This window comes from Lepisosteus platostomus, chromosome 21 (assembly GCF_059453375.1).
Source record: "Lepisosteus platostomus isolate fLepPlt1 chromosome 21, fLepPlt1.hap1, whole genome shotgun sequence".
Lineage (NCBI taxonomy): Eukaryota > Metazoa > Chordata > Actinopteri > Semionotiformes > Lepisosteidae > Lepisosteus > Lepisosteus platostomus.
Window position 1 is genome coordinate 10,323,459 of NC_142631.1, and position 27,523 is coordinate 10,350,981.

Consider the following 27,523-nt stretch of genomic DNA (forward strand, 5'->3'; position numbering starts at 1 on the left):
TTCCTCTGCAGCCCGTGACTGTTGAGCTTCTGCATAAGCATTGGCACAAAATGATTTGACATATCTCTTAGGCATACCTACCAATACATATTTGTGTACAACACAGGTGTGTGAAATTAAGATAACTAGGACTTATTCTTACATTAAAGTTTCTGAAGATTCTTTTCAGAATCTGATTCTGATTGTTTACAGAAGAGTCTGCAAAAGAGCTATTATGCATAACTGAAAAATCAGCTGGAAATAGGTCTGAAACAGTCACAACAAATTTCATAAATATTTATTTCATATCAATGAACAAAATTAACTACCTTCACAGCAGTGGTCTACAGCACTTAAAATAGTTCAAATAATAGAAATAATATTAAGAGTTCAGTTTCTTGAGAGGCCACATTTTCAACACAAAACATTTACAATTCGTACTTGGCATTAAAAACAATGGCAATACAATATATTTTAAGACACTTGGTGTTTTTTTTTGTTTTCTTTAATATGACAGAGGTTTAGCAACAGTCTAAACAGTACATATTCAGTTAGATACAAAACCACTGCTAAAAGTCTAGGGGTCATGAAATACTAAAAAAAAACATTAAAACTAATATAGTACAAACCTCAACCAACAAATATCTCTCATTCACCAATACTTAATAATAATAATAAATAAGTAAATAAATTTGCAAAAATAGTCCCATTTTTTTCTTTATTTCTCAAGGCTCATAATAGTGTTCAAGAGTTCACATTTAAACAGGTAAACAGAGGTGGTTGGTCTTTCCAAGTGCAAGAGGAGAGAAAAGACAGGGCAGACATGCACTGTACAGGGAGAGTAGCAACACTGTAGGAATGCCACAATAATGTTTATGGCATCTTGAAGCTGGAGTTTAACTTTAGACATCACTACGGCGGTAAAAAGGTACATTCAGGCCTCCTAATATGTCCTCCTAAATTACAGTTTCTTCTCTTCCTTGAATTAGTTTAGTTAACAGCCTGTTTTAAGAAGAAGAATTTAGTCCCTTTCTCGTTTTTATTTTCACCTTTTTAAAAAAAAAAAACAATGCGGATTATCTTTTATTGCGGTCACTGTGTTAGTCCAGCTCCCGATATAATCACTGTTCAGATATTTTAAAAGTTCTTGGGAGTTTAAGTTCTAATCTTCTTCTAATGATGTATTAGTTTCTTAATTTGGATAGTTTGCATTTGATATTAAGCACTTTTAAGGTTTGGCTGTTTTTGTACTGAATGACATCCCAATCCTTTGTTTTTTTTTTTTGGTTTGTTTCTTACATCTCCACCTGTTTTCAATTTAATGCTTAACCTGTGAGTTCAGCTTGCATCCTTGGTTGGGTCCCAACCAAAACCAGTTTGAGGCACATTCCAAAGCTTAATCCTGAGTCAAAGTAGGAAAACTGAGGATTTTTCTTTGTACACACTGCGTTACCACACAGATGCGACCGTGCAAGACAAAGGAGGAACTGTGCACCATATGTATGTTCATGCTCGCTTATTTGTGAATAAAAACTATAAAAAATGAAAGCAATGCTTTCTGTACCCATGCTCAAATGTTCATTATTTATAGATAGCCATTTCGTTATGAAAAATGGCAACCCAAATACACAAAATATGACGTCACCTTAGATGTTATACACTTTTCTTCCAGGCATTTACTAAGGAGTGTTTCAAGAAAAAAAAGGCAACAACAGCTGTTTATTTTAGTGGATTCTAGACGTCACATGATCATTTAAGATTTTGCATCTGTGATCAAGCTTGGTGAATCACCATTAATAGTGTATGATGATGTCTAGTTTTGAATTGTAGTTTCTAAAACAACGAACGAATTGGTAAAATTGAGTGATGTGAGTAGTGACACTAAGATACACTGCAATCTACTGTTCTTTTCTGGAATTTAATTTCATACCTAAAAAGAGTAGTGAAAAAATAGCTGACACTGTTGTATCTGCCTGTAGAGTGTTAAAAAATTTGACTTTGACAGACACACGAACTGTTAAGTGAAACGAGAGAAATGTTAATGTTGTCTGGATAGCCTGATGATGTTCACTGTTCATTCCTGAAGGATTTTACTTTCCCCAAACACAGCAGCTTTCCGTGAAAGAGACAAACTCACAACAAAGCAATAACACATCGTGACATTCCTATCGTGTGTGTAGAAATTGAAGAGAATGAGAGGCATACAAAGATGGGTTCCAGATTGTCTTCACTTCAAGTCGACTACATCTTCAAAGGAAGTGGCGAGGGTGAAGGGGCTGGTCAGTGGGGGGCTCTCCTCTCGAACTCCGACAACGTCTGTGTCCGAGCTAGTGGAGCAGTGCCGTTGACTTTCAGAGTCCGTGTCGAAAGATTCTGAAACTATCCTGCAAAACCCCCCCACCCCAGGAAAACATGATCATTTAAGATTTTGCATCTGTGATCAAACTGTTGTAGACTTGAAGGGGAACTGCAACAATATTTATTTATGGAGGGGTTAGGGAGAATCAGCATTGATGAGTGCATCTCAAACCACAATGTGCACAGTAACTTGTAAAACCTCCAATTTACACCACCAGATAGATGACATTTGCAGTTATGGGCAGTGCCATATTCTGTGATTCAGAATCAGGCAACAAAACTTCCAGTTTAGATAGTAAACAAGCAGGTTTGTGAATCCATCTTTTTTCATCCAACAGAAATATTTCTCTCGACTTCGCGACGGTTTTGCTGATAAAATGGAACAACTTACTTGTTGACTCTGCATGCAGATCACTTTGGAAACTTTCTGCGGTGAAATATCTGCTGCACAAGATGTGCTTCTTCGCTAGTGCATCGCATTACATTAGTCAGTATGGTGACTAGTGAGCAGGAAGGGCCGCTTCACTTCACGATTCATGGGAACTCTCACTTTAACCCGTGGCGAGACCAGGGCTTTGCGACAACATGGAGACTTAGTGTTTTCACAAAGTTCACGATTTTGTACTTAGTTCAAATTTGTAGATGTTTGGCTCACCAGTCAAATAATTTATTTCGTTACTGAGATTTAATAACCGGTCTGAGAAAATTGGGACTGCAGCTCCTCTTCAAGGGGCGACACCCTGGTTCAATCTCAGCTAACGTTTTTTAGAATAAACGAGTGTGTTAAAAATAACCGTGTAGAAGAAGTATCATTGAAAAATAAGATGAATCTAAAATAGTTTCAGTTCTTAAGTGAACAACTTTGTTTCAAACACAGAATGCCAATTATTCTGCCTGCAAATGTATTGCATTAAGTATGTGCAGTATAAAAAAACTCTATTATGAGTTGGCTGGTAACAAAGAAAAGAGATTAGATTTCATAGTGTATCCAAAATCCTCCAATTTCTTTAGAAAAACCAGTAGTGTATGGTTCACAGTTTGCATCCTGCATTACATAACTTCACTGATGTTCTGTAGTGTTTATTGAGATTCTCAAACCTGATCTCAAGGGATCTGTGTATAGGGAGGTACCTGTCTATGGGTCCCTTATAAGAAAACACACATGGAACTCAGAGATATTCTAGAAATGGTTCGATTAAGTGAAAGATGAGTTCATTTAGAAAGTTAAGAGGTGAGCTGGAAAGATTACCTGCAGACAGGCCCTTCTACAAGACTGGGATTAGACACTCTGTTCATGGTTATAGCTTCCTCAACTTGTTCTTGCGTGTTAGAAGGTTGTCACTGAATTTGTGTTGCAGTGACACTACATTGGCATTGAACTACCTTTTGTTTTCTAAAGTTTGGAAATGCCTCTTTTAGAAACACCACCAAAACTGATATAACCACAGATTAATATGTACTCTATATGAATTACAATAACCTTTGAGAGTAAATGTTTTTCTCTTTCATTTACATTTTTGGTATAAATCTAGTTGTTAGAAACGAGACAGAAATGTTGAAAAGTAATTTCTCTCTCTTTTTAAATGACTTTTTTCTCTTTTTTTTTTACTATTGCTTTTATGAATTCTGTATTTTTAGAAATGCCTTCTCGTATGTCTGCTCTGTAACCGTGGGTGATTGGACAGTGCAGATGCCTCAATAAAAATCGAAAGGTCTGTTTGAGCATAAATAATTTGACAGTCCGCCAGTCAGCCTTCATAACAGCCAAATATATATGGAGTAATTGAGGACAAGAAAAAGGGCACCTGTCTCAAGCAGCAACTAAAACCAGACAGAGCTAAAGGAAAAAGAACATGTGCTTATGCATAACCACACAGGAGCAGGATGTTTTCATAATAAATAAGGCTTAATTACCTTGGACTGCCTAGAAATAAGCAAAACAACATGGCTCAGTGAAAAAAGAACAGAATTTGGCGGTAGTTTGCTTGCCTCCTTCATAAAAGCACTTTATGAAGCTAGGTTGGCTTGTGTTAATTCCAGTTACAATCAGCAGAATCTGTAAGATCATTTTAAGATTGTGACAACCAGATGGTCACTCTGGTATTACTGGAAAAAGACCCAAATCAATCCTGACTGCTTTTCCCATCCTGCCTTATTCAAAGAAGTTACTGTGGAACTAGTGTGGAACAGAAATTGTGTTAGGTTATCCCAGTTTTCCAAGATTTCAATTTGAAGGCTTCACCCTAGAATTTAACTTGCATGCATGTGAACATGCCGAACGCTTTAGGTTAGGAATCTGCAAAAAATGATCATAAAACAATGTGAACATTTAAATGATCATGCTGTATTAGTACTTATGGTTTCTTTTCGTGTAATGTCTGGTAATTGTTTACAGCATCCTTATTAAAAACTCAACATTAATAAGTGGTTTGTGCTTTTGAAGGTGATTTTGAAGAGTCCTTTAGATGCACTGGCCCTCCAGGACCAGGACTGGACAATCTTGATTTAGAATAGTTCCCTAAGCCAAAGAGTTAACAGAGGGCAGTTGCAATACAGCCTGGTTATTGCTGAGTAAAGACAGTTATCCCCCTACTTGTCAGTGCTCGTTGATCTCACAGCTCCTTGTTTTGTCTCCTCCTCCGGTGGTTTGCGGGACATCCTTCTTTGTTTCTGCGGGCCTTCTGACTTATTACTTGGTTCATCAGTAAGACCTGAACAAAGAAAGCAAATGACGAAAAGCTAAGCTAGACATTTCATTGGCCATTTCTCTGTTAGGAGGAGTGCTGTTTAAAAAAAAGTTGTTTTGATTCGGAGCCCTAGAGGGGTAGGTCTGCACATGCAGGAACAACTTAAAACATGCTATGATTCTGATTTCAATAAACATTTTTTCAACAATTAAGATATCAATATATATAATATATATAATATGAGATATCCAATTTGCGGTAGGTTTCTATATTAGCTTTTCGGTAGACTTAAACATCTCTTAATATAAGACTATGTGAAGACTGAGGCATAGAAAGATAAGCAAACTGCAGGCATATAGATTTAGAATTTTTTAGGCTACATAAAATATATATTTTCCCACTAATACAGTCTTAATAGAATGATGTTAATAGAATGTTAACACATTCTGAGAACTGAAGTTTCTGAACAAACACTATGCGTAAGCTATGCAATTTCTCTTCTTAATACATTTAAGAATCTAAAGAAAAACTCTTCATAATTCAGTTTTTTTGTAAATTTGTGGACGTTTTTAGACGATTATACTGTAAATCTCTCCTAAGCAGTTTAAGTGACTAACAGAGTTCGAATGGCTGGTGTTTTGTCCTTATTTGTTTTATTTGAAGCCATAATCAAGGGATTTTCATACCCAGTAGTTCCTTGCGAGTCCTGCTGGCAATCTCTTTGATTTCCATGCGTGACAGGGACAGGGAGTGTGTCACAGGAACTATAGAAGAAGACACGATGCCCGAGGTGGGAGTAGTGACCACTTTGTTGACCAGCGGGGACTTTAGTGGACGTTCAATGCTCCGGCCTACAAGGTTACTCAGGGGGATCTTGTAGATGTGTTTCAGCTGCACTTCACCTTCAAAACACATTGGCAACAAAGAAAGTTACCGGGATTTCCTGCTTGTTGACACCAACTGTAAAACGATGAGCAGCTTAGTAAAGCATTATTTTCTTAATAGCGAGCGCAGCAGAGCGAAAGAAGTTTTAGATGGGAAATGTTGCCAAGACATTTTTCAATATCGGTCAAGCTATTAACAGCTTATTAATGTGTCCACTTACTTATAACAGCCCTGTTGACCAGATGTTACACGCAACATATTTTCCAAACATCAGAATTTAAAACTTGAATTTAAGTAAGATGAAATGCTGAAATGTTGAGTTTGTAGCCAGCTCATGTTTATCAAGAAAATTTAGAGGCTTTATCTGTATAACAGTAGAAGCCATATCACCCTGCAACTCACAATTGACAACCCACCGAAGGTCAGCAGGTGTGAGCCTGGTCAGTACCTGGATGGGAGACCTCCTGGGAAAAAGCTAAGGTTGCTGCTGGAAGAGGTGTTAGTGGGACCAGCAGGGGGCGCTCACCCTGCCATCTGTGTGAGTCTTAATGCGCCAGTATAGTGACTGGGACACTATATTGTAAAAAGGCACCATCTTTTAGATGAGAGGTAAAACCGAGGCCCTGACTCTCTGTGGTCATTAAAAATCCCATGGCGTTTCTTGAAAAGAGTACCAATTAAAAGAGTAGGGGTGATACCCTGACGTCCTGGCCAAATTTCCCATTGGCCTTTACCAATCATGGCCTCCTAATAGTCCCCATCTCTGAACTGGCCTCATCACTCTGTTCTCCTCTTCACGTTGAGAGTACTGGTGCGCTATGGCTGCCGTCGCATCATCCAGGTGGGGGCTACACATTGGTGGTAGTGGAGGGGAGACCCCATTACCTGTGAAGCTCTTTGAGTGGAGTGTCCGGAAATGTGCTATATACAGTGTAAGTGTAAGGGATTATTATTAACATCTTATAATCACTGCTTCTGTACACATTTAGGAAGTATTCATGCATTGATCTAATTTCCTAGTCACTTTGCAAAATATTTTTTCCAACAAAACCACAGAATTGTATCTACAGTAGTTCTGACTCTGCAGTCCGTTAAGGACGCTGCTCGAGGAGCTGACCTGTGACAGGGGAGAGACAGGTGGCTTTCCTGCCAAGGGACAAGTGAACTGCTGCTCGGCAGAAGGCACTGTCACTCAAAAGCTACCCAGCTTTACCGCAAGAGCCATTTTCTTAAAGATACTCATCTTCATTGTCAGTCATCTGTGGCAGATTTTTTTAAATACTATTAATATGTCTCTAATGTTATGATAAAATAAAGGAACGTGCATTTCTGAATATAAGGCAAGATAGCTTCTCTGCTATTAATCCATGGCTTAAAAATCAAGCCTTTGAGAAATTTCTGAATGTGGCTTAACCTTTTTAAGTATGCAACCAGGAAAATGTCTGATTAGCATGTCTATACTAACCCAGAAGAAAATTAATAAACTGGATTACTTGGAGCCAATTGTCTAGGCATCAGCAAAAGCTAGACTACATATATATGTTTTCCAGCATCACATTTACCATTTGTTGGGATAAATAATATCTACAGTATTTGTATACAGTATTTCCAGCTTTTAATCAGTACATAGCTCTGGATGCAAAGCAAGGCATTTGCTTTTTATTTTACTGTATATGGTAGTCTTTGCAATGAAAAGGCATTAATTCTATTACCTCGCACAAAAATATTCAATAACCAAGGACAATTTTGAAACTGCAGGCACAATACTTCATAGTATGACCATAAAATTTAGATTGGCTTCATCAAAGCCATCCTTGAATATATTTTGAAGTTTACCAACAGTCACTGTGTTCACGCTAACTGTGAATGTCATTAAAATTCATTTTCGAGCAGATTAACAATTCTTTCTGCAATCAATTTAAATGCAATATCCTGCAGGGGTTTAAAGTAATTGGAATAATGTCTGAAGTTGATTAAAGCAGTGTCCAAGCACCTCTCAGGATTGTACCAACAAAAGCTATTCCAATTACACAGCTTAACTTTTCATTTCTGTTTCCAGTCGAGGTGCTGAAATATCATCATATTAATTTTTCAGTGAAGGCTGGAGAAACAAAATACAAGGAGCTACATGTAAAAAAGGAATATAAGTGAGACAGCGCTGTATTGCATTAAGTGGCTCCAGAACTAAATGTACAGGCAAGGCTAAAATTGAAACAGAAATTGTTTATTGATGACAGTATCACATGTGAAATCAGTCATACTGCTTTTCTAAGCCAACATTATGTCGACACTGACATGGTTGCCTGTACTGGAGAATAACTCTTAAATCCCTCTGTTGTTTTTAATGTTATGACCTACATTCATTATCAGTCTTGTCTAGACCAGCTCTCTATCATACTTTCTGACTCTCCCAAGGGATTTCTGTGGATGAAATTGCTGTTACTAGCCAAAGTCAATCAACACTGCACACCTTTTTCTTAAATATCTGATGGAGCAGAAGGGAAAGGATGTATAATTGTTTGCCATCAGTTAATGTAAAAACTCAGTATAGAAAGTCATCTGCAAATCACAGATATCTTCTCAGAAAACAACTGAAAGATGTCAGAGCTGTAGTGAACCAATAGGTTCACCTGCTACCTTTTTTCATTTTTCCCAATTCTTATAGTTATGAGCTGCAAGTCCATTCAATACAGTCAAATGCTTCAGTAAATATTCCATTCTAATATCTTCTGCCAAGAAACAAACAAATTTAACAATTTAGTCTGTCAGCTCCAAATCCTGCATCACTCTGAGATTATAGCTAGCCCCCAGGGAAATATAAAAAAGCCATTTTTAATATTGGCTGCTCATTTTTTTACTTTCAAAAACCTACAGTAGATGTATAAAGCATTGCATTTTCTTTTTTTATTGTGCTCTTGGGATGGTTTATATAATCAGCACAACCTTTAATTCCTTTTGTTCATATTTAGGTGATTTCTCAATGTATTGCTTAAATCAGATTATTACAGAAGACCATTTTTTTTAAATTGTCAAAAGGGGTTTAGAAAATATTACCTGATCCAAAAAAAGGGTCATATGGCTGAATCAGTTGAAGCAATATACTGTGCTTTGAATCTCTATGCTTAACACAGTTCAGTATATCAAGTCCTACAAATTAAATTAATACATTTTGTTGTTGGCATTACTGCTGCATTTGGCTTTGAAACAAGAAGGAACAGTTCTCCCTGAAATGTAAACCATCATAGTTGAGAGAAGATTAAGATCAAGGGTCCTTATATGATTTCTATGGTGATATTTTTTTTCCAAACTACACAATCCAGCCACTAGGTGGCATCATGAGCAGGATATTTTGTCATTGGCTACGGTGAAAATGTGAAAACTGCGTGAGTTGGAAAACATACAAATAAATACACAAGCAATACCAGTTCGCAAATAAAAGCAAATCCCAAACAAGAGGAAAGAAGTATTATTTGCAATCTTAGACATAACATAGGAAGGTTAATGCAAAACCCATCTTGTACAAACAAAACCTATACATATGTTTAGACAACAAGTGAAGATTAGCAAGCATGCAGTTAAAAGAAGTGTGCATATCTACAGTATATCTTTTGGAAGACATATAGATAGGAGCACTTACAGTACAAGTATATAGTATGTACCGTAATGGAGATTTTTTAAAATTATTTTTAATAACATTTTGAATTTTAAAAGTGGCTTCTGATCTGAACAATCCAGTCAGATGACTTTTATGCAGTTGTCATGAATTAGAAAATGGATTAATTTTTCTTTAATCTTAAAAAATCTCCACAGATTACAAATGTGTTAAACATGGGATTCACTTTTGTCGATGTCCACTTTCGGTGGCCACGGAGGTCGAATTAGTTGGTAAAAAAGGACACAACGACAAAAGTATACTGTGTTGGTATGCTGCCAACAAATCATGGCATGCCACAGATTCCTGTTTCAATTATGGTTTTCTCTGAATCAAAATGAAGTGAAGAGATTTTAGGCTGCCATTTTTCAGTCAAGTTCCCAAACACAATCTCTTAACGTGCATGGCTTTTACTACACAGTTTAGCGAGATGTATTTTTAAAACAACTCACTAACACAAAAAAACGTGCATGTTCAGAAACCAGTGGTACAACATATGTATTAAAGAGTCTATAGATAGTCTTAAATACCTTCGGCTTCTTTTGACATATACAGGGATAGCTTTGTTCCATATGGGATCCTAATAGAATCTGATATTTAAAAGAAACACAAATAAGACACATCAAATATACAGAAAAGGACAGGCACAATACATACAAAGTACACTGAGGCTGTCACTCTGCTCCATTGTACTGTACTGATCTCTTTATGTCTTTAACCTTTTAATATATTTGGACCTGAAGCAATGATAGTTGGTCAATAAATGGACCACTGGTTTGCATTAGGAGATTTGACGCATAATACTGGGCATCCAAAAACCAATTTGCTAGAAACTGACAAAAGAAGGGCACATTGCCAAATTATGAACAGATTAAATTTTCACCACTGAATTAATACATGGCTTATGGAAGTACTCGTCTTAATGAGGCATTAGGTAGACAGCACATTTCAAAATGCATCTGTGATATTGAAATTGGTTATCTGGACAGATCTCAAACTTGCATAAACCAAATCTAACATAATACAGGTAACCAACTGAAAACCAAAAACCCACAAAAGATTTACACGTACAGATGACAATCTTGAGTGTGGCAGTATAAACACCTTTTAATCTAATGTGTATCTATGATGTTAAACCAAATACTTACCAAACATAAGGTACTGTATGTAAACTTAACATTAATAACACTATTACTTTCGGGTGTTCGATTTTTACCAGCCTTTACCTTCTTATACTTATTGTTAAACTCGCTCAAGATGTGAGGAGTCTGAAATGAGGGCACAAATTCACTCCCACAGTATGAAGAAACCCTAAATAGAACACAGTAAATGTTTTAGTGGAATCTTCCAGGTTTTTGTAACTTACTCTAAATCACATTACTCCAGTCGCTTTCACATCAGGCTAATCTGCATAGGGAGTAGGAGTTTGTGAGAGCTCCTAGACTTATAAGGAGAGATGGCTTGATCTGATGTGACTGTCTTCTTGCCACAGAATATAGGGTTTCGTAAAATCGAGACTGATAAATAGTGAGTGAATTGTGGAATATAACACCCCCAGGGCACATTTTGCATCTTCGCATCACAGATGGAGACAGTCAAGAACAGTAACTCCATGCAGATGATGACAAAGAGAGACCGACAGTCAATATCAAAATGTAATTGGGGTCAGCAGTGTCGTGTCAACAAATCGAACCCTGGTCACCAGCTTCTAAGGCAAGGGTATAACCACATCACCAAAAAGTCTGAGCAAGGCCAAAACGCACTGTCTTAACCGCGTACAAGCCAAGGGGTTGTGCACAGTATGATATAGTAAAAACACATTTCTGCGCTGAATCACATTCAAGCTCAGCACTGACACTATGTAAAGAACTGAAGTAGTTATCTTGACAATTGCTGGTGACTCCTGGGGAAGAAAACCATATGGAAATCCCAAATCTGTTGAAATTTTAGCTCTTATAGGAGCTCCATTTTAAAAACAATGGCTTTAGTTGTTTGATATAGATTTTAGGATATAGAATAGTCCTAAAATAGTACTGTAGATGCTCTATAACTGTCTTGGAGTTTTTTCACAATTCTCATGTATACCAGGAAACACCTCTTGTTTGTTCCATACATCAAGGTATATAAATTACAAACCAGGTTAATTGGGTTTATGAAGCAACAGTATACCTACTAAGGAACAGGTAACGGGTTTATTCCATGCTGAAAGGAAACACAAAGTTTTGGCTGTGGAGCCTTCTTCAAGTGTGAGGGGCCCACACAAGGCTCCACAGCTGAAACGTTGTGTTTTCTGTCTTTTCTCTTCAGCAGGGAATAAACCTGTTACCTGTTCCTTTGCAGCCTGCGCATGCTGACGCAGCTCCCTACTTGAACTACTTCAGTATACCTACTATGCACTATATTCCAGAGGAATTTGTTAGCTCAAATTATTCTTCTCATGTACAAAGTCCTCTCTACATGCATACCAGCAATGCACTGCTTGATCCCAGATTAGCCATTTTTTAATAGCAAGGACTTAACAAGAGGGATGGGCTTGACACATTAAATTTCCTAATCATTTTATTTTTTTCTCTCTTGACCACACAAATTGAATTCTTAAATTTTCATTGAGACTTTGAACTCTCACCTAAATAGCTGTAATTTTCTACAGCTACCCGTAATTGAAGTCTACAGGTAATGATCAGAAATTGTTTTTCCATTGTCAGGAAAAACATTCATCCAAACAGACTGGTATAAAATTGTGTAAAGCTGTTTCGCAAAGCAGGAATGCAATATTGCAATGTGTTCACTATTGCAGTTATGTTGTGCTGAAAGCATAGAGATGTTATACAAAGAAGCAGGGTGCCCCATATATCTCTGATAACATTTACAGGAAGCTATTTATGATTATTTATGAAGGGGTCCACAATGTAGCAGAGGAGAAACGGCCTGATTCAGGAATTAAGATTTGTCAGAAGATTCTTAATTTAGGAGAGCAGAGAGACCTTTGTCCATTTTGTCACTGAGGTATAGATGGTCACATTTCAGTCATCACCCTATGAAGATAACATCTTGAAACTCTTGCATTGAGGCTTAGTTATGCGCTCCACCTAGACCAGTGTATCAAGGAGGCTTTGCAAACCTTTGCCATATAACATAAGATTTGGATATTACTTGCTGAACCTTTACAATATAAAACTGTACAGCTGTACTTTTTAGAAAATGGTGATGTGTCACACATGTTGCTGATAAACAGCAATGGAGGGTCTGAGTTTAAGAAGAAAGGACTCGGTCAAAGTTTCTGCAGTTGTCACTGTTATGCGTAACAATTTAGTTTTACTTTGCCTATTTTTTCATTGATTTTCTTCATTTGTCATCAAGCCTGGCTTTAGTTTTTAAGCCGAGCCCCATCCTTTCATTCTAGCATTTTAATGTTTGTATGCATTTACGACTCATTGTGCTGTATACTTAGGAAGAAATCAATACAACCGCCATTGCCTTTGTCTTGGCTTCAAGAGAGGAGGCAAATTAAGTGAGCAAGTGAGCATCCATCTCTTTGACACTGACATGTGTCTGGCAAACCAGCTGTGAAAAATAAATAAATACAGACAGCCCAGGGTCTAAATAAAGTAGAAGAGGCATGCAAACTGAAGCTACTCTTGGACGATCACAGGAGTGGGAAATGAGCACCTGTGTTTTTGAATGTACAAACAAGCTACATTCCCACTGTCTGATGCTCATTAAGTGAGCCACCCCATTATTACAGCCTATTTTCCTTACATGAGAGAATTAAAAGCGAGCACAATCACGTTCCAAACAAATTGTCTGTGTTTTATCAACACGATTAAATTAAATGCGGATGCATTCGCCTCAAAGATGTGTAGTCTTGGTGAATAAATAAAATGCAAACCTGAAAAATTATTCAGATTCTTTCATTCAGCATTCAATCCCCCCAGAAAACCAGAAAAACATCTTCTGTTTCAGAAGCTGCACATCTCCAGATGGCTTCTCTAGTTCTCTTAAAAAATATTACTGCTTGATGCAACTTTATTTTCCTTCATGGGAAATCTGTCACAAATCTGCAGCTGGGTCTTAATGATTCAAAGAAAATGTAATTATGGGGCCTTATGTTTTTATTCGAGGGTACAAATTGCTGTAGTACTCTGATTACTTTGAGACTGCAGTGGAAAATGGACTGAATTCTAAAATACCCCTTTCAAACCATTTTAAAATCAAATTAACACCTTCTAAAAGAGACTGTACATTTAATTCTTAAGTTTTAAGATGATTTCAAGTGGATTACATTCATTAGTGAAGGCGCTAATGGCAGGAATGAATCAAAGCCTCAGTGAGCCTATTTCCCATACTGTATCTTTAACACTGTAAAGTGATAAAGAAGGGATTTAATTAATCAGCTCCATCACCGCAGTGTCATCGGTATGATAAGCTTGATGGTTTCACTGTTTTTCCCCAACCATTCACTGTTTTAAAGCATGCTCTCTCTCTCTCTAAGCAGTTCAGCTTTGTACACCTAAATGTTGAATTGAGCTCTAAATCTATATTCTCCGTCACTACGTTTGGAGGTCTCAACAGCAGAAACAGATTCTGCTTATTCGACACTTTCTCTCTGATTTAACCTGGGTGGATAACAACGAGAATGCGCCGTCATCTTAGTCCTGTTATCCTCGGCTGTCCAGGTTCCACGGCTGCCTTCAAATCGGGTTCTCTTGGCTACCTCTTTTCAGGCACACTTTCCACTGTGAGCTGCAGTTGGTCTATTTGCATTTCCCCCCCCCCACCTCCCATCCCTCCTACTGTGCTGAGTCCCTCTCTCAGACAGCCAGTGCCTGCTTCATTGTCTGCATTTCAATTGAGAGAGCGCTTCAAGAAAAAAACCCAACATTCAACGCCAACATAAAATGGAGAGACAGCCTTAGACTCGCAAGTCTGTAATGGCACGTTGACTCTCGCTCCTAATTCCATGCAGTGCTCGTTTGCGTTTCCACAACGTCTGGCATTTCTGGAAGTGGCGGCAATGAAAGATACAGTACTGTATTATTAATGGATTATTTGTCAAGGGTGCAAAGCACTTTCTGCAGTGTTTCCCTCTGCCATTGCAGGCCTGCTCTCTTCAGAGGGGGACACATCCCTTGTAGGTTAATTAAAAAACACAAAATGATTAATCTAGGAAGAGAGCTGTAACACATTACTAATGAAAATTCGAATGTACTGTATTGCAGAACATTGTTTCCAATATGAAATAGCGTGTGTATAGCCTTCTTAGATAAAGGTTTGATACCAACGTTATTATTGTGAAGTTGTTGAACATTTAGAGACGGAACATGTTTTAGTCAGCAAAGAGAAACAGAGCTCACTGAAGCATGTTATCACAAAAAAGATGTCCTGCAAAGTTTTCAAATAAAAAAAAAATGACAGTTTTCAACCAAACTTTGCTACAAGGTTTTTTTCTCTCCTCCCACAGACTTCAAAAAGGTCTATTCTGAGCTCAATGAGGACAGTCGATCCATTTTTACCGAGGTTTATTTAAAGTGTGTATTTTGTATCCGTCAGAAGCAGATCATCTTGTCACCAGCTATCAAATAATGAAACATTTGGAGGCTTTGATGTTGGCACTTATTTTTCTTACCTTCATCTTAAACAGCAAGATCGCTCTTGTTAAATACACATGTAATATACAGTACTGCAGTCTGTCTATTGCCCTCCTCTCTGCCTGTGCTAGCTTAGCTCAGTTGCTCTGCTCTGGCCATTTATGATTTCCTTCCTCTCACTCTGCTGTAACCTAGGTGAGCTTATTAACCTTATTGTCACAGACAGCTAATGTGTATTATTTGCCATCCCCCAACACCTGTTTTCACAGCCCAAGTTAGGCCATTAGTAACCTCATGCTCAGCTATCCTCCTTTACATATAAACCCTACCTAATGGACTGCAATGTGCATCAAATGGAAGGGGTGTAGAGGGTATTTTAGTCAGAATGCAACCCAAAGATTATTGTCTGTCTCACTTCCCATTGAAACATTTCAGCAAAGAAAGTGAAAGCTACCCGTTTGCTAGTATCTCATAGAATTTTATTTTAATAGGGATCCCAGTAGAATACGGAATGAGACACTATGCCAGCCCCTGTACAGCTGATGTGGAGGACCTGTAGTGGGCTGTGACTCTAGACTGTGATTCAGAATTGGTTCTGCTGTACCAATTCAGATGTCTGAACACTTTGGTGTGAGAAAATACAACACATTTTGTATAAACTGTAAATATACAGTATATTCCATCTATTCAGTTTTATGACTCCATAAGGTCACCTGAAGCTGCTAAATTTAGTCTATGCAATTCCCACATTTTATTAATAGAGCTTTAATTTTTTAATGTTAAATCAGCAACATACACAGCCTGTTCAAATATTATTTGAACGTTACCACGTCATTTGTTTATTTTTATTATTTTAATTTGTTTAATCATAATATATTTTTGTTTGGATGTCCTGTTGTGGATTAGAAACCACAGAGCAACTTGCACATTTGTTATCTCTTTTTGCACCTGAGTGTGACAGCCTCTCTCTATATTTGTGCACAGATCAGGGGGTTCACCCCCATCAGGCTTACCGTCCCCTAACGGTGATGGGAAAGTGGGCATTTCGTAGCCCGTCGGTGTTTGGGGGGAACTGTGGGAGCTGGTGTCTTTGGAGCTGCTGTTGGAGGCTGCATTCACTGCAGCAGAGGACACAAAGTAAATATCCGACTGCAAAGACAGAGAAAGCATCAAAGAATTTTGGAGGAGACGCAACTGCTGTTAGTTTTGTAGCATTTCAGAGAGCTGTCTTTTTTTTCCCTCTTCCTTAACAGTGCTTATTTTTGTCTAGACTGACAGCCACCTCCACTCTCCACACAGCATGTCAGCATCAACACGTTAGCCTTCAGTGTAACACACAACACAGAATCAGAAAGCATAGCTGCTCATTTTCCCTTGCATCTTGTGGACGGCTTGCATTCACACTTCACTGGCTGTGCTGCAGAAATAACAGAAGATCTTACTGTGCAAATCCCTTCGACAGATCTAGCTGTAGAAAGCCTCAGGCACAAAGAAAACAGTTTAAAGTCTGCAGACATTAGGTCATTTATACCTACCCTAGATGCTGCAAGCTGGAGTTCGGGGACCACAGCAGTGTGGACTAGATTTCCATTCACCACTAAACGGATCTCGATGGAGTCGGTAGTAAATGCCAAGATATAGGGGAAAGCACATACTAGAAAACAAAAGGAATTATTTTTTAATATGGTACACATTTACCTTCAGTATCGCATTGCAATGAACAGATGCAAAAGATAGACCTTCTCACTGTCCTCCAACTCTCCAATTGCATTTTATTTGTGTGACTGATATTGTAAATTGGAATGTGCATTGCTGTCAGTGCTTCATGACAGTGGTGGCAGCCGCCCATTAATAAGAATGAGTGTCCTCCTGTCTTGACGTCCAAACGGAACTAGTTTGTTTTGTCACATGAGTGTAACAAGCATTCATGTGCATATGTTTCTCAGCTGCTGAATTGGCAGTTGGGAGTGTCTGCGGTAGCTTTTAAAAAAACTCACTCGCCATGTGGAGAAACGCTCTTCTGCTTCTTACCAGTCCGTGTGGAAACCAAAACCATGTTGTTTTTTTACACAATTGAGTTTCAGCTCAATTTCAGTTCAATGACTTTAGTTCAGAATTCAAAAGAAAAGTGAAAAGGCTTTTGATGAAAAATCCTCAAGCATTTAGGTGCTGTTATCACCTGCTGTTTGATTTCAGTTGGTATTTTACTGTCATTTGTAACCCTATAAATTGCCTCATTTTTGGTCTCTGAGCATTCTGAGAAAGGGTGCCTACCAATTGAATTGGGAACCTGATTCCAGCTGAAGTGGAAATCAGAAGCTGAGGACTGAATCATTGGAGTAGCTCCATTGAATGGGCAAACCTTCTTGTAGTAACAGATGTCTGCAAAAAAAAAGGGGAAAATGTTTTACAACTAATGTTACAAGATTCCTTTAAAATATTTTTATAGCTTAATGTTTTCAAAGGTGATTTTCTATCTTTAGATATGTCCCGTTAAAATTACTGAGCAGTGATTTGGTTTGATAATTAAAAACACAAAAATGCAATGATTAACCTCCTTAAGATCATCTGATTTGTAAGTTATTGTAAACTGGATGACAGATGACACTAGTTTGTCCCCACAGAAATGTTTGTCTTGGAGCTTCATTCTTGCAGTAACCTAATTTGGCCTCCAGTGTATCTTTGCACTTTTGGTTAGTATAATCACGTACAAGTGATTTGACAAATATTATTGTCTAAAATACTGTAATTAAATGAAGATGTGCTGCTCATAAACAAACATAAAAACGTCGGTTTCTAATTGTGTTTATACATATATATGTACAGTATTATAGTTATAGTTCAACTTTGATTGAAAAAGGAAGAAAATCATTTGTTTGGTATCATTTGTTGGACTGCATCTCTTCTTCATAGTTTCTCAATCTTGCAACAGACAGATTCCAATGGTTTACCAACTTCCCAACACCATCCTGGTAGGTACCTGCTGCAATGTTGAGTTGAGTTGAGTGGCCAGCTCAAACAGATTATCAAGGAAATTTAGAGGCCTTATTTATATAACAACAGCAGCCATATCACTCTGCAATTCATAATTGGCAGCCCACTGAAGTTAAGCAATTGTGAGCCTGGTCAGAACCTGGATGGGAGACCTCCTGGGAAAAACAGGTTGCTGCTGGGAGAGGTGTTAGTGGGGCCAGTAGGGGGCGCTCACCCTGTGGTCTGTGTGGTCCTAATGCCCCAGTATAGTGACGGGGACACTATACTGTAAAAAGGCGCCGTTCTTCGGATGAAACTGAGGTCCTGACTGTCTGTGGTCATTAAAAATCCCAGGGTGTTTTCTCGAAAAGAGCAGGGATGTAACCCCAGCATCCTGGCCAAATTTCCCATTGGCCTTTACCAATCATGGCCTCCTAATAATCCCCATCTACTGTATGAACTGGCTTTATCACTCTGTCCTTCTCCACACTAATAGCTGATGTGAGGTGAGCGTACTGGCGCACTCTGACTGCCATCGCATCATCCAGGTGGGTCTGCACACTGGTGGTGGTGGTGGGGAGTCCCCATTACCTGTAAAGCGCTGTGAGAGGAGTGTCCAGAAAAGCGCTACATAAGTATAAGGAATTACTATTTTTATTGTTGTGGTCTCCAAAGAGCTTTAATTCAGGGGCAAAATCTGGACATCAGGGAAGATATAGTAGAGATTTAAAATGCAGTCTGCTTAAAGTGTTTATGATGTATATAGAATACGTTGCAGTCCTGCATCATCATGCCATAGCAGAACACCCAATCGTATCTACAGTTCCCCTCCAGATCCATAAAGGATTTTTACTGGGGTTGATTATTTGCCACTTTTTCTGCCAGAACTTGTCTCAAATATTTAGCATTGTGTTTAGTGAACCATTCGCATTTATGACTAACCTGTCCATCTCTGATTAATAAGCTAAAGCATCCTAAACCTACTTTTGTGGATTTCCATTCTTGGTAATGTAGATAAATTGCTGTAATCCAACAGCATAAACACATTATGCTGAGTTAAATTATACCTTAATCAAATTATTCTACATTTTATCATTTGTTTCCTCTTTCTGTTTTGGTTTTCAGGATCTGTTACCTTCAGTAACCCTGCAATATTAGATTAGTCAAACAACGCTTTAATTTCTGTTTGTTCCTGTTATCAGGAAGAATTAAAGTATGAAAATGAAAATCCTAATTAATTTTCACAGACCATATACCTTCGCTGTTATACAGCCAGTGCATGGTGTTCATTATCAATACCCAGTTACTGTATTCTGCACATGCCTACCAGACTGTGACTATGCTATTAATACTTATTCCAACATTATGATGTAAAACAGCCCCTAGTCTTTGTTTGACAGACCTTAACCCCTAAAGAAGATAACATTGACATTGTATAGCTCTACTGCACAAAAGCCAATGACCTTTCGTTATCAGGAAATGAATGCCATTTTCCAATCTGCCAATACCAAGGATGCACACTTTTTATGACTCTGACGTGTAGGCTAAAGCATTTAGATTGAATAGATGTTTCCTAAAGCCCCTTTGCAAATGTTCATTAATATTAATTTTGTACTGGAAAATTACTGTCCTCCTACTAAAAGCATTTATAGAGGTGAAAGATCAGATTTAATGATCTTTGCCAAATCTGTGTTGGTGGTGATGGGATTGGTTGATTTAGAACCCTTTTAATGCTTATAGCATAATATGTGAATATTTATAATAATAATAATCATAATAATAATTGCTTACACTTATATAGCGCTTTTTCTGGACATTCCACTCAAAGCGCTTTACAGGTAATGGGGACTCCCCTCCACCACCACCAATGTGCAGCATCCACCTGGATGATGCGATGGCAGCCATAGTGCGCCAGAACACTCACCACACATCAGCTATCAGTGGGAAGGAGAGCAGAGTAATGAAGTCAATTCATAGAGGGGGATTATTAGGAGGCCATGATTGGTAAGGGCTAATGGGAAATTTGGCCAGGACGCCGGGGTTACACCCCTACTCTTTTCGAGAAACGCCCTGGGATTTTTATTGACCACAGAGAGTCAGGACCTCGGTTTTACGTCTCATCCGAAGGACAGCTCCTGTATACAGTATAGTGTCCCCGTCACTATACTGGGGCATTAGGACCCACATGGACCGCAGGGTAAGCATCACCTGCTGGCCCCACTAACACCTCTTCCAACAGCAACCTTAGTTTTTCCCAGGAGGTCTCCCATCCAGGTACTGACCAGGCTCACACCTGCTTAGCTTCAGTGGGTTACCAGTTGTGAGTTGCAGGGTGATATGGTGATATTTACTTTATTATTATATCACTTTAATAATCTAGTAATATGTTTTCTCCATTATCTTACTCCACAGAGAAAACAAGACATAGAGCTTCACATTATGTTAAACAATAAGAGTTTTTCAAATTAGACAAACATGTCTTGTCTGGATATTGTATCCTAATGCACAGGATACAGAAATTACAATAAATCAGAGGTATTGAAACTGATATTTTGAGAAGCTAAGAGATTATGAATGTGCTCCATTATTCATCTAGCTCTTCACACACCTTATACAGATTTGTTCCATAATATTGGGACTATCTTTAGTTTTTGAATAACTCTCTTATACAGGCCAGAAAATAGAAATACCTCTGAAAACAGTTGTTCTTACGAGATATTACTCACAATGTTGTCTATGTTGTATCCACAGAATACTGAAGTTCGTGGCACAAATTATACAGTTTACGCAGCAAAATAGATTGAGAAGATTGCCAATGCAGGGCATTAGACTAAACCACAATGAAAAAAGTTGATATTTTTGTATGGCTATATTTTGGATTTTACAGTATATATCAGAAACTATGACATTAAGCATAAACACGAGACTTGCACATCCAGAAAGAGACTTGTCCATCTGAATGTTTCTTGACATTGGTTGGCTCAATAGGGAAAAATTCCACCGCTGCATGAGAAATGGTCTGTGATACAGACAAGGTAGTCCACTCTGGATGAAAGATGTGGCAGTTCTGTCAGTCTGAAACATGGTGAATCCACCCAACAAGACATTTTGCCCTCAAGGCTCAGTAAACTACCAAGGTGAAAAAATCTACAAGATGTAATTATTCAGCGGGCAAGCAACTGAGATATGGGAACACATTCAGGCTATGTCATTATGTTTTCACTTACAAATAATTTCCTATTTACAGTTTTTAATGCTTGATTCTGCCTATATAGTTTTATCTTTAGGAAGTTTGTAAATGAAATCACTGATCAATTGAAGCCAGCACGTTACAGCTTCTAATATGATTTCCAGAAATTCCAGAAACGCCTGCAATCATAATGTGTAAAATAGAATACATGTGTTTTTATATTGCAAAGAAAACATGATAAATTGCCAATTGTAACCTCCTGAATTAGGCTGACCTTCTTGCCATCAGTTAACCACTAGGAGGTTATCAAAGAAAAAAATCTGCCCTTCTTTGCAATAAATATTTTAGGTGTTAATGTTGTCAAAAGGGCATTGATACTCACAGTTGTAGCACAGCAAAAGCCCAGCTTCCCCATCTTCGTACACGTCTATTGCTGCAACAAAATTGACCTGAAAAAATACAACTTCGAATTAAAAAAACAAAACTCACCTGAAGGTCTCAACAAAATCACTCAGGAGTTTAAACCCTTTACAACCTCATCTGCAGACTGCTGTTTGTGGCACACTATCATTAAATGACAAACATCCAAAATGCTTTTTCAGAACTTCTACACTACAATATCTGTCATAGGAATTACTGTTCATTTCGCATGTGCAAGCCAAGAGGCCCAGTGTACTTGCGCAGTGCAATGACGTTTTTTTTTCTTTTTACATTTCAGACCTTTTTTAAAAGTCATCGGGGCCAAGCATAAATGAATGGCCAAGACTGGACAGACCTTCATTCCGGCTGCCCAAATTCTCTTCTGGTCAGTCTACAGACAGGCTGGTGTTAAGACCTTGGGACTCAGGATCATCAAAGGTTAGTGACTCAAGAAACCAAGGCCTCTGTGCAGTCTACCAGTTCTGCAGTTTAATCCTTCATGCAACATGAAACCTAACCCCATATTACGTATTTGTCTCAGCTGGACCATGCAGGTTTTGGTTTGAAAAGTGTTGGTGGTTGTACCCTGTTGGCATCCACATGATGCAGCCTGTACGCTTCACCCGTGCTCTCATTTATCAAGTCGAACTGATGCTTGTAGGCCACGCAGATCATGTTGTCATATTCCCCCGTAGGCCCATCCACAAGAGCCATCACCACAGGGGGATCACACAGGCAGATCTCCTGCAACCAAGAATAACGTGTGTCATACTGTATAAGCTGATCATTTGTCTTAAATCACCGTGTGCACATGCTCTAATAGAATCTTTCCTTTTGTCGGTTTCAAAGGAAATTGTTATATTTCTTTGGTCTGTTAAGGCACCTTTAGTGCACGAACCAGTGAAGGCCAGCAACCACTGGGGTCTGATAAACTGTCATGCATTTATTTATGGTTTTCATTTAGGCTGCCCCATGAAATGACCCAGACCATTCTGTGGCTTTAAAAGGTTTGACCATTTTCAAATGCCTTTATTTTGTTCATTTTTTTCTAATGGTCAATAGCCTTTTGGATCAAGAGCTCTAGGAAAAGGGGCATCGTTAAGTTGTCCCTGCTGATGTGATGTAATCCGGCGCAAATGCCTGAGAAGCGGTCTCTGTCTGAACCCTGGAACGGAAACGGAATGAAACTGTGTTTTACCCTGATGTACTGGAACTCTTCGACGGGCGACTCGGTGGGTGCTGTTACCATGGAGATGTTGGTTAGGCTGTCCGGTCGGTGATGCTTTCTGGTAATGAGGAGCAGTTTGTTCCGAATGGCCGCTACAATCCGCAGCTCAGAGCTGTGGTGAGTGTTAATGGAATACAAATGGCAGCCTGCAGAGGGAGAAAATTGCATTTGCAGGAGACGGGGCTTTATTATCTCTTCAATTACTTCATCTTGTGCCGGGTTTCAGAGCACTTTGTTAATGACAGCCTTACAGACGTTTTTTAAACATCACTGCTGTTTTTGAATAAATTAGCAATTTAATTCTTTTTTATAAAATACAGTTTGTACTTCTGTAATATTTTGTTTTTTGTAGCAAACAATTGCATATTATCCTTTCCTCTAGCTGTGAGATAAGGTGTTTATTAACTGCTGTACCATTCATAAAAATACAAAGTATATATATTTCTTATAACATATAAGTGGTAACCGTTCTCTTAAGGTTTATCAAAATATAGTTCCATAGATAAAACAATGTTCCAGAAACATTAGTTTATTAATTTAATAGTTTCAAGTTCCTTTTTCACTCACTGAAAATGATGTCCTCTTTTCACATTCTCCCAGATTCCAAAGCACTAAGCATTAAGTTTAATTTTTTGCACAGACCTCCGATTCTTTTGACCTGAACTTCTTTAGGTTTAGGTGACAGTACGTTCTGAATAGACTGCTTTATCACTCCATGGTGTTTGTCCACCTTTACGCATGGCTCTCAGACTCTCCTACGTTTTGAGCCGAGCTTCTCGGAACAGATCCAGCAGGAATCCTACAGTACATGCCAAGGTCTTTCCCTTTATAAAATCTATCATTTTGGACATTTTGAGCTGCTGCTTTTCAATGCAATTATCCCTCTTTAAAATGGCACGAGTGCATGTGTGCATTCAATGAGTACACCTCACTGAACAGGTATGCTAATTGAAAGGGTAAGATGATGAAGTTATGACCAAGGAAGAGCTAAATAAGAGCAAACTAATTAGACCACAGTAATTACAGCTGAGAAAATTAGCAATAAACCATGGCAAAACATTGGAAGGTTTCTCTGTGATGACCTTAATCAATATCTGAATGTAAGGCCTATTCTCTGTGGATGCTTTCCTTGTTGGGCATTAAGAGTATTTTCCATAAATGCAGTATTTTGTCTCACTTGGGTGATGAATCATGCTGCAAATTTCATCCTTTACCCATACTCTATATTTGACTAAAACTTCTTGAAAGATTTGATGTAAGTCACCATTTTGCATGGGTTTGAGTACTGAATTTTAATTCCACCTTGCTTTTTCATTCAGATTTCCTGTTCACAAATGGACAGTTAAGGTGGCGATCTTGCAGATGACACCAGTGGCATCTCTTTGTGTTCTGAAGCACCTAGCTCTTTTCACATTACGAGACGACGATGGTAGACCATTGTACATTCTGGATTGTGCCGTATATAATGAAAATGAGAGGATGATTTTTGCTGCATGGAAACTGAAACAAATCAATACTGTGGCTTGGCCAGATCATGTCTCCTTCGGCTGGCTGGTGGCACAGCTGAAGAGGTGCCAGCACGTCTTTGTGACAAATCAAATACTGCAGACCTACTGTACCAAGGGGGATAGGAAATGAATCTACTGAATTCATCAGCTGCTATTTTCTGAGGTCGGCTTTCAATCGAGTGTGATAAAGGGAGCCCACAGGTTATACCTTCCTGTTTTGCTTTGAAATAGAAGGATAGATAGTTTTTCAAGCTACAGAATAAACAAAGAAATTAACAATGTGCAGATTTTAACAAAAAGGTGAACTAGCACCTAAACCCGACTTCTCCTTTTCTCGCATGATAAAGCACAAAACACCTGATTGCACATTTATTTTTAGTAAAACTGATTTGGCTCTTGTTTCTGAGAGACACTGAAACAAACAGTGTGGTGCACTGTGATTGTGAATGCAGTCTGCTCCGTTAGTCTCCAGATATAAATCTTCACAGTATAGGACTGATTATGCCAGTGTTCTCTGTTTCACTGAATTTATAAAATGTTTTTCTTATATTAAACAGCTTTTTACTCCTGGTCAGTCAGTTTGCATTTCATGGCCTAGTATGCTAGACTCACTACTCACCCCTACCAAAATGTCTCTTTTTAACCTATTAAGAGCTTAGGAAGGATATAAGGTTCTCTATAATTGTCACTCTAAGATGAAAGCAATGAATGATTCTTAGAGCATCAGTAGGGATTTGTGTGTACGTCTGTTAAAGTATATCTGTGTCCAAACCGATTTCCTTTGAAAAGCTGTTCAGTTTTGCTGAAATGCTAATGAATTCACATATTTGACCAAATTATTTTTAAAATATGGAGATATTCATATACAGCAAGACGTTATTAAGGAGCTTCAGTCCTTTTATTGACTCCACCACCACCAGAAAAGCAGAAGAAAGCCATTCCTACCTTTTGTTTTCTCAAGTTTGTTTTCTCTGCTGTCATACTTGCTTCGGACTTGCCTGTCCTCCAGACCTTTCTTAATGGCACCCAGCCTAAAGACGAAAAGACGGGCATCTTTTCCTGTTGAAAACATGGCGTGTTTCAGATACCAAGAGTGCAATTTTTCTCTCAAGCCAATAACCAAATTTGTGGTTTGCCCACCAAAGAAAAACAACTCTTTTTATTTTTATGAAAACTAGGCAGTCTCTTTGCATCAGTTTAGATAGATACGATCAATACACACTGATCATTACATTATTGTGTGGTGAATGACACCCACATCAACATTGCATTAACTTGCAACTAAGTACAGTATGATGAGAACTCAAACCTCAGAGTGCCTTGTACTTGGTACTTGGTTAATAATGATGTCCTGATTCATGTAAACACAAGTGACCCCTCCATTGTGTGTTGTGCTTACTACCTTGAGAGTACACAACATAGTCTAAAGAGTGTGTGTCTGTTTTTATTTTTGATATACAAAGCCTTTAAGAAATAATAATAAACCATTGTTTTATTTTAATTGATATAGAGTAACTGGATGTAGGACGTTTTTCTGTTGTAAAAGACCGAAGGAATGTTTGAAAGGATTCTGACAAGGAGACATTTATTTTTATTAGTTGTGTAAAGCTTAATATAGAAACCATTACAGATGTATTTATTTTACAATGTCATTAAAAGCTGGCTTTAAACTTAAAACGTAACCTAGATAGAAGTGTTTGATCATTTCTTTATAATCACATTCATTTTAAATGTAGAAATAATTGTATAATGAATGTCTGCATTGCTGAACTTAGGGTAGTGTGCTTCAATTCTTTACTCATACTGAGCAGGCAGATGTGAAAGCTGCACACTTAGATTTATTGCAGATGAAAACTTGATATTTCTGGTTCACAAGAAGGTAGTAAAGAGCTTTCTGTATATTTAAGTATATTCAGTAATAAGCAATGGAAAGACACCAGATTTACTTTACCTTTGCAGTGCAAATAAGTACTTCAAACAGTTCACTTTCTTCCTTCCACAATGTTGTCTTTGCAGAATTTTGTACTGCATATTGGTCTACCTTAGTAGACAAGTATTTCTTTTTGTTTACACGTCCTTTTATGGTTTGTGCTGATAGCATCTGGTATTTAATGCAGCATAAGTAAACTGGTATATTACAGTATATGACTAATGTTGCTGAAGGAGCGTGGATACTCATTAAGAAGAAATTCCCATGCTCAGAGAGCACACACCATCAAGCAGACATCGAAACATGCGTTCTTGGAGACAGAATGAGTGTGAACCACAGAAAAATCCATTCATAATTATGGCGGTCTGCTCATTCATTATTAAAGTTTTCATTCAGAAGGCTTTATTAGTGGAAAATTGGTCTATTTTTCAAATAAGGGTTATTAGCATGGCTGTCACAGTTCACCAGGGAACTGTGGAGAGTAAAGTTCATTAGAATCAGAAAAAAACAGGTGGCTCAATTGAACAGAGAGAAATGAAATGCCTTTAACACTTTTTAGCAGGAAGGTTCAGCCAGCCTCTTTGTCCATTAAGAATACACCCTAGTCTGACAGGGATTTTTAAGGGATAAAGGGTTGTTATGGATCTCTGCTTCTGATTGGTTTCCAGGTGTGCAGAGAATGACGCACAGACATGCCACCTGTTGTGAGAAGGTTCTTCCACTGAGTTACTTCAGACCTTAGCATTGTTAACATGAAAACTCTTGCTAACATACACACCAAGTGCATGTTCACACCATGTATGATCAAAAAATACTGAGTGGCTTTTCACTTGAGTGCCATGGTCTCTTAATGGTTCTATAATTAATTGCATATTTATTACAAATTCAAAGTGAAGAATCGAGGTACAGTATATGGAATTCAGATAATACTTATATATAAAAGTAAAAAGGGAATTATGTTAATACTAAATAGTAAGTTCATTACTATTAATGTAAGTACATTACAACAAAAAGATAGGAAAATAGCTTGGTACTGTACTGTAGGTACCAAAAGAAAAAGTGCAATATTCTTCCTGTCCAGAAGAATTGTTCAGAGTTTTATATTAGGGCTAGATATTGTGTTAA

At 38.0% G+C, this 27,523-nt stretch overlaps 2 protein-coding genes across 4 annotated transcripts in view; one reads left to right on the top strand and one right to left on the bottom strand.

The window, feature by feature from the left end:
* Positions 1-262: 262 nt before the first annotated feature.
* Positions 263-27,523, bottom strand: part of garnl3 (GTPase activating Rap/RanGAP domain like 3) — a 141,063-nt gene continuing 113,802 nt past the window's right edge. For 2 of the 3 annotated variants that reach the window (XM_088614918.1, XM_088614919.1), the window contains exons 21-31: positions 25,414-25,527; positions 22,931-23,106; positions 22,318-22,476; positions 21,695-21,761; positions 17,424-17,531; positions 16,685-16,803; positions 16,163-16,298; positions 10,092-10,151; positions 5,711-5,926; positions 4,931-5,048; positions 263-2,363 (exon numbers count right to left, since the gene is read on the bottom strand). In XM_088614918.1, coding sequence (XP_088471044.1) covers positions 2,207-2,363; positions 4,931-5,048; positions 5,711-5,926; positions 10,092-10,151; positions 16,163-16,298; positions 16,685-16,803; positions 17,424-17,531; positions 21,695-21,761; positions 22,318-22,476; positions 22,931-23,106; positions 25,414-25,527 — 1,430 coding nt within the window. In that variant the 3' untranslated portion in view covers positions 263-2,206. The remainder of the gene's footprint in view (positions 2,364-4,930; positions 5,049-5,710; positions 5,927-10,091; positions 10,152-16,162; positions 16,299-16,684; positions 16,804-17,423; positions 17,532-21,694; positions 21,762-22,317; positions 22,477-22,930; positions 23,107-25,413; positions 25,528-27,523) is intronic. The other variant, XM_088614920.1, reaches the window with a different exon arrangement.
* The window catches only part of ttll11 (tubulin tyrosine ligase-like family, member 11), a 309,887-nt gene continuing 304,398 nt past the window's right edge, over positions 22,035-27,523 (top strand). Inside the window, exon 1 of the mRNA XM_088614922.1 lies at positions 22,035-22,170. Coding sequence (XP_088471048.1) covers positions 22,068-22,170 — 103 coding nt within the window. The 5' untranslated portion in view covers positions 22,035-22,067. The remainder of the gene's footprint in view (positions 22,171-27,523) is intronic.